The sequence below is a fragment of the Osmerus mordax genome, chromosome 18 (assembly GCF_038355195.1).
Source record: "Osmerus mordax isolate fOsmMor3 chromosome 18, fOsmMor3.pri, whole genome shotgun sequence".
Taxonomy (NCBI): Eukaryota; Metazoa; Chordata; class Actinopteri; order Osmeriformes; family Osmeridae; genus Osmerus; species Osmerus mordax.
In genome coordinates, this window is record NC_090067.1 from 2,925,942 (window position 1) to 2,933,970 (window position 8,029).

At 46.4% G+C, this 8,029-nt stretch overlaps 1 protein-coding gene across 1 annotated transcript; it reads right to left on the minus strand.

Moving 5' to 3' along the window:
• Window positions 1-1,852: 1,852 nt before the first annotated feature.
• On the minus strand, window positions 1,853-7,526 carry LOC136962454 (metalloreductase STEAP4-like). Its single transcript, XM_067256240.1, has 9 exons — window positions 7,326-7,526; window positions 6,961-7,068; window positions 6,767-6,837; window positions 6,484-6,568; window positions 4,458-4,736; window positions 4,259-4,353; window positions 3,809-3,962; window positions 3,354-3,527; window positions 1,853-2,131 (listed from the first exon to the last, which is right to left on the minus strand). Exons 1-9 carry the CDS (start codon window positions 7,524-7,526, stop codon window positions 1,853-1,855), a joined length of 1,446 nt encoding a protein of 481 aa, XP_067112341.1.
• Between the last annotated feature and the right edge of the window lie 503 nt (window positions 7,527-8,029).

Consider the following 8,029-nt stretch of genomic DNA (forward strand, 5'->3'; position numbering starts at 1 on the left):
ATGCACCGGCTCTTCAGACCGGCATCAGGTGCGCCATCAAAGAGCGACAGCAGCACTCTTTCATGAGTTAGCTCTCGTCTTAATGCTAGCCAAGTGATGGCTGTCATGATGAGTGGACGGGTAGGACCCTAAGGCAAGGGAATACGCAGCCATGTCGAAAACAAAGGGTTTATTCTTGAAAAAGCCAGGGATACAGAAAGGGTACTCACATAACACGGGTAGTAAGGACAAGACAAAGACTGGACACAAAACAGGAACCCAAATACACAGAACCAAACGACACACAGGTGGATACAATGAAAGTTAACGAGAACTGAACGAGACACAGGTGAAGACAATGAGACAGGGAAACACTAGGGCAGGGCAAAACCAAAAACAACAGGGGGGCACGGCTGTGGCCGTGACAATGGCTAGCTATACGTTTGTCAATCTGTAGATTATTTATAAATAATCTATATATTCTCAATAAAGCATCAATAAAATGGCTAAATTACTGCCAACCAACCCTAACCTTGACCAGTAGTGATGGGCATTTCGGCTCTTTGTCGTGAGCCGGCTCGTTTGACTCAGCTCACTGTGAGAGAGAGAGCCCAATGATCCAAAACGTTAGTTGCTTTTTGGGGGTCTTTGCCATGTAATGAGGCATATTTCTGACGGTGTGTGCATTTCGCCTTGGTAGTTTAAAAACACAGATGTCTTTGGTATGCCATGACAATGTCGTGGCTTTTTAGCCAAAAAGGTTGCTTTCTCAAGGAGGCGCGGGAATCAGGCTGGTTTCCAAGTTCAAATGCAATTCTTTATTTATCTCATCAAAGATACAAACATGGGCTCTCTGCGGTAGAAAGCCTGGCTAAGCATAGGCGACAGACATTTTTATATCCTTTTCATAAGACACTCCTTCAATCGAACATTGGCATACATGGCATATGTGGCTTATTCCTGTTATCTCTCTTGGTTGCCTGCGTCAGTTTATCAGCTGTTTGTCATAACCGACTGAAGTCCAGGTTTCCGTCAGTCGGTATTTAGTTTTATCTGTGCTGGTCTATTTCTGTCTCGTAATGTGGAGGTTCCCCAAAGTCAAACTCTGTCTCCTAAATCAGTGTATACATCGATTCCTGCTTCCTTGGTCAGTCGATTCCTACTTGGTGTATCCTAGGTCCTTGGTTCTAACCTTTGGTCAGTGACCGTTCATCTTGCATAACTAAGATTTTGTTATGTGCTGCGTCTTGTTCTTTAGGTCAATGCTTACATTTACATTTTTTACATTTTAGTCATTTAGCAGACGCTCTTATCCAGAGCGACTTACAGTAAGTACAGGGACATTCTCCCCGAGGCAAGTAGGGTGAAGTGCCTTGCCAAAGGACATAACGTCATCTGGCATGGCCGGGAATCGAACTGGCAACCTTCTGATTACTAGCCCGCTTCCCTAACCGCTCAGCCATCTGACTCCCCTGCTTAGTTCACCTGAGGTAACCCTTCAGTTCTTAGTCAGCTTGGTCCTCTTAGGATAACTCAAACAGTTCAGTGGTAGTTCACATCAGGACAAACAACTAGTACAGTAATGGTAGTTTCATACAGTTTTCGGCCAAGACAACAACTTTTATTTATAATTAAACTCATAGCATAAAATATGTTCCTAATTCCACAGTGCCCTGACAAGTGATTTCATGTATTTCCATATATAAGAACAAATAATCAGAAACTGACAAGATCAATGTTGCTTGTTTACACACAGTGGGTAAGGTTATGTTGTGGAAAGCGCACCAAAGATGGTGCATTCCACCCTTGTCCAGTTGAAACCCACAGAATGTCATTGGAAATGTCCCTGTTACTGGGAATGGAGGCTGGTGTCTTAGAGATGGATGCTCTTCCCCGGCCCTCCAGCCGGCCCCCAGGCCGCCCCCTCAGACTGCCCCCTCTCCCAGCCCTGCCGTATGCGACTGAGGCTGCGCTCCACACAGGGGCTGATGAGCAGCAGCTTGAGCACCAGCACCACGGTGGGCAGCACCAGACACAGCATGTAGCCTGGAGGGGTCCACCACTTGTAGGTGGAGGAACGCAGGAACTTGTCCCATCCATAAAGGTAGGCGTGGGCTGTGCAGAGCAGCAAGGTCAGGTGGCCCAACTTGGACTGCAGGGGAGGAGACAGAAGTGTGTTTCACAAAGAACTCACACAGGTATATGTCACAAACACACACACACACAAACACACATGCACGCATGCATGCACATACACTCGCACGCATGCACACACACATGCACACACAGACAGAAATACCCACATGCACACACACCTCTCCCGCCCTTTTCTCAGTGGAACTGACCTTCAAAATAGTGGAACATGTGACCTGAGTGGAGAGTCTCATGCTCTGCTTTTTCCAGGTACCATAATTCTACTTGTTGAATATCTTAACCCTTGTGTTCTCTTTGGGTCATTCTGACCCATCAGTCGTTGTGACCCACCGTCGTATTGCAGCAACTTTACCGCATACAAAAACAAAGTGAAGAATTTTCTTTTAACCGTTGGGCTGTCTCAGACCCCCCACATTGCGAAGGTTAAAATAAATTTATTTTTATTTTGTTTTGTATTGGGTAAATTTGGCTAAACACAACGATGGTTCGTTATGAACCGTTGGGTCATGTGACCCGAAGGCAGCACAAGGGTTAACATTTTAAGTACAAAGCTACAGTTGGCAGACATTTCCCACCCTGTCTGAATTACAGTTAACTGGGCTCTGGGGATAACGAATATCAATTAAGTACACTGCTCAAAAAAATAAAGGGAACACATCCTAGATTGGAATGAATGAAATAGTCTCATTAAATACTTTTTTTTTTACATAGTTGAATTGCTCAACAGCATGTGAAATTGTGTGATTGACTTGGAGTTACATTGTGCTGTTTAAGTGTTCCCTTAATTTTTTTTAGCAGTATATTTGCTTTCACTGTGGTTTATATGGTGAGTATTGGACGACTTGAATGTTACTTTCAATTATACATTAGGCAATGTATAATATCAACAGTTGGTAGTGCAACTGTAGATGACTGATCACAGAGAATAACAGTGTATTGCAATGAACAGGCTGGCACACACACACACACACACACAGCCACCAACATGCACGCGCACCTACACACGTGAACATACATGCACACACTGTACACACATACATACATTTACATTTAGTCATTTAGCAGTCGCTCTTATCCAGAGCGACTTACAGTAAGTACAAGGACATTCTCCCCGAGGCAAGTAGGGTGAAGTGCCCTGCCCTGGGGAGACACTTCACCCTACTTGCCCTGGGGAGAATGTCCTAACCGCTCAGCCACCTGACTCCCTGACATACACAAACCTGCACAAAAGTGAATTCCCTCCAGCTGAGAGTGGCGCCCACCGAGGGTAGAGAGGTGAGACCAAGCAGGATGTAGAGAGAGAACCCCAACACTCCCAGCATGTAGAAGGAGTCCGTGGCCCAGGCCTCCGTGTTGTCAAAGTCAAAAGGAGTGCTCTTGTTGTTGTTCTTCATCTGACAGAGAGATCACGAATGAGGGAGAGAGAAAGAGAGGGAGGGAGAGAGATTGAGAGAGACAGAGAGAAAGAGAGGGAGGGAGAGAGATTGAGAGAGACAGAAAGAGAGAGAGAGAGGAAGAAAGATTGAGAGAGACAGAGTGAGATAGGCTGAGACAGACAAATAAAGAGAAAGATTGAGAGAGACAGATGATAGATGGATGGATGGACAGATAGATAGACCTTTAAGCAGCAGACCTCCTACCAGTTGAACACGATTTGCACCATTGCGTACTGTACCTCGTTGACCACCCGGGAGATGAGGGTGTGTCTGACAGAGTAGCGAATGGGGATGATCAGAGTGTAGATGACATGTAGGCAGGCAAAGCCCAACGCCAGCAGACCCAGCTGCTTCCTGCACAGCATCCAGCGGTCCAGCCAATCAGGGAATTTCCTGTAAACACATCACGGTCTGTCTCACCCAGTGGCTCTCAATCCTGGTCCTTGTGCCCCACTGCCCTGCATGTTTTAGATGTTTCCCTGCTCCAACCCACCTGAGTCTGCTGAGCTTAATAATGACCCATTCATTTGAATCAGGTGTGTTGGAGCAGGGAAACATCTGAAACATGTGGCAGGGGGGTGTGAGGACTGGGATTTAGAGTCACAGGTCTAACCAATACCCTGTCTGAAAAGAGCCCCTCCCCTCCGGCCTACAGCCTATCAGTGCTGAGCATCCAGCAGGTGTCTGACCTGTACTTGGTCCCTCTGTAGAGCTGCAGGATCCCTGCCAGAACACCGGGCAGGTAACACAAGGACAGCATGATCAGAGACACGATGGGGAACACCTTCTCGCACGCACACACACACACACACACACACACACACACACACGGATTAGATCACCAAGCTGGAAAACAGCCATCTAAATCAGACTGTAGCTGTGTTCTACCTTGTTGGCCAGGGAGACCACGATTCTGAAGGAGACGTCTTTTCCCTGGGTGGCGTATGTGTAGATGACATCTCTGATGAGCAGGTAGAAGAAGAAGGAGGCGGTGAGGCCGACGGCCAGGCGCAGGGGGAGCCTCCACTGAGGGAACAGCTGCAGGGGGATGTCTTCCAGCTCCCTGGCTGAGGAAAGGCAGCCCCGGTCCAGTGAGCTGAGTCCCAGCCTGGTGGCTAGCTCCACCACGCCCTGCTTGGCCTCCGCACTGTCCCCACACACTAACACCTGAAGAAACACACACAGAGACACAGGGCATCGGCTATGCCATTGGTGTATACTTCTGGAACACACACACATGCACACTCCCACCCACAAACACACACACACAGACACAGGGTGTCAGGTATACAATTGATGCATGCCTCTGGAAGACACACACGCAAGCACACCTGCACACATACACACACACACACACACACACACACACACACACAGTCACTGGGCATCAGTTATACACTGTGCATCTACAATTAATGCATCCTTCTGGAACACACACCCACACGTACAAAACTGAAAAAGGCATTAAAATGTATTATTGATCTTATTTTTAAATGTGTTTTGAAACATTTGCACAATTTGAAGAAATGAAATCACTTTCAATTCTGGAAAAGTGAATTGACCCCAATATGGCTGTTTCAGAACCTGACAACATACTGACAGACCAGGCATCTTAACCCACAAACCAAACTCTAGAGAAACTGAAGATTGTGAAAAAAATATCTTTAGACTACGTGTTTATGTAAATCTACTGTGTTGTTCTTTCTGGGTGTGAATGTGTGTGTGTTTGTGTGTGTACAGTTTTCCCCAGGTGTGTGTAAGTGGACTAGGCACTCAGCCATGTCCTACTCTATGACAGTGGCAGACACAGCAGAGGATGATGGGACAGACAAGACCACTATCTGAATGTGAATGTGACGCAAGCACAACCCCACCGTAGATCGAATCAAATCGCCAGCCAGGGAGTAACACACGCGCGTGTGCCCACACACATATACACGCAAACAACAGCCCTGTACAGTAGGATGTGAGTGATAATGTGTGTGTGCTTGTGTGTGCGTATGTTTAAGTGTGTGACTGTGTTTTTGTGTATCTGTGGTCAGTGTGTATGTGTCTATGATGAGTGTATGTGTGTGTGATGAGAATGTGGGAGGGTTGAACGTGTTTGTGTTTTCTCTCCGAAGTTCTGGAACTGAGGCTGAAATGTTGGTCTCATCTCTGCAACACAACGTTTGTGTGAGTATGTGTATACTGTACTTAAGTGTGCCTTGGGGTGTGCATGTGCGTGTGTCAGTGTGTGCACATGCGTGTTTACCTACAACGTGTGTGTGTGTGTGTTTAGTTAGTATTCATGCTATCCTCGCTTCATCATACATTGCGACACTCGAAATGTAAAACAGAACGGTTCCGTAGGTCCTATACATCCCCTCTGCCATCAGACCGTTAACCAACATGTGCACAAATGTGTCCACTGTCATTAATCAATGTAAACTGCATTACTAGTAAACACAGCTTTTAAGTGTATATTTTAGTGCATAGGTGTATGTTTCTGTACGTCCTTTGCATTGTTTTATATTTATATTTTCTGATTTCTTCATCATTTTGATGTCTTTTTCTTTTTCTATTTAAATCGGCTGTTGCAGGGACATTTCCCCGGTGTGGGATCAATAAAGTCAATCAATCAATCATTGTCAGGGGAACACAATGAAACAAAACAAATTGCAGTGATCCACACAGCCTCAACCATACAGGATAATCACAAGTACTCTATTCTTAGTGAACCAAAAACCCTGACGGGTTCAGACTGTATCCATATATTTTCCCTGTCGCTGTCTCTTTCTCCCTCGCCCACCCCTTATATGGCCCCCTTCCCTTCCCTTCCCTGCTCTCTCTCTCTCTCTCTCTCTCTCTCTCTCTCTCTCTCTCTGTCTTTCTCTCTCTCTTCTCTCAGCCCCTTCCTCTCCTACACCCCAACCTGTTTCCCCTCCAGTGGGCCATTCAGCAGGGACCAGGAAGACAGGGTGTTGAAGCCTTTGACCACTGATGCTCCAGGGACCAGTCTGGTGAGAAACATCAACACATACACACACACACACACACACACACCAACACACACACACCCACATACACAAAAATACACACACATAGAAAAGCACACAGGAACACATACATATCCACAAACACACACATCACCTCTTAGAAATGAGTCTATACAGAGTCAAAGTACATTGTATATTACTTTTGTGTGTGTTCCTCACCTCTGCAGGTACTCTGCGTTGGCCTCAGGATATTGGTCTTTCTTCTGGTTGTTACTGATGTCCACCAACACCTGCCATCCAATCAGGACATCCATCATCAGACCACCTCAATCACAAACAGCTGATGTTCTCCAATGAGATTATCAAAGACGATTAATATTCATGAGGAGGACATGAGGCTATTGAGAGCTGACCTTCCCCTTTAGCTGTGCTCTTAGAGACTCCAGGAAGTCATAGTGTTCTCTGTGGACAGCTATGAAGACCAGCTTGGCTGACTGGGCAGCTGCTGCATGAACCTTGACCTGGAAATGTACAGTAACACATGTTCAAGTTCCCACAAGTTCATGCATCACAAACATGCATGTAAACAAACAGACAGACAGGCAAAGACAGGCAGTCAGACAGAGGCCAACAAATCAACAGTCAGACCAACAGCCAGACAGACAGACAGACAGACAGGCCAACAGATCAACAGTCAGACCGCCAGACAGACAGACAGACAGACATATAGACAGACAGACATGTAGACAGACCAACAGGCAGTCAGTCAGACAGGTACCTGTGCTCCCTGGGGCAGAGGGCCACAGCTGTGGGGTCTCCTGCTACCAAACACCACCGTGTAGCCTGCCTGGAGAAGACGTTGGCCCAGAGAACGGCCCAGGTCCCCCGTCCCAAAGATGCACACCAGCTCACACTTAGGGGGGCCCGGGGGGCCCTGCGGAGGCAGGGACACACACTCGGTCTGCTCCTCCATGTGCATGCTGGCAAGTGAGAGGGCTGGGTGGATGTCTGTCCGAAGCCAAACCCTGTTCCATCCAGTTACACCATGTGATCCTTGACCTTGTCCTTCCGAGACATCCTTCCACAAGATAAAACTCATCAACAATGTGTCGACAGCGCTGATTACACATCCTTATCTTTTATCGCGTAAGTAGGAGAGGGAGAGAGAGAGAGAGAAAGAGAAAAGCGCAAACGCATCAAGTCATTGATGATTATCTGTACTTATTGATCTTTGCAGCTATTGAGGCAAATTACACTGATAGCTAATCATTTTAGGCCAACGGTATTGACTGATTTAATAAAGAGATTAATAAATGTTCTCATCCATATTATATCTTATGTCATCTTGGGCAATACAGCCTTTTGGCATGCTTGGTCCATCCCTCTCTACAATTTTTCTCGAAACACATTTGTCCACATTTGTCTCATATTTTCAAAACAGTTAACACACTGGCAAAAACTGAAACTCATTGACTAATGACT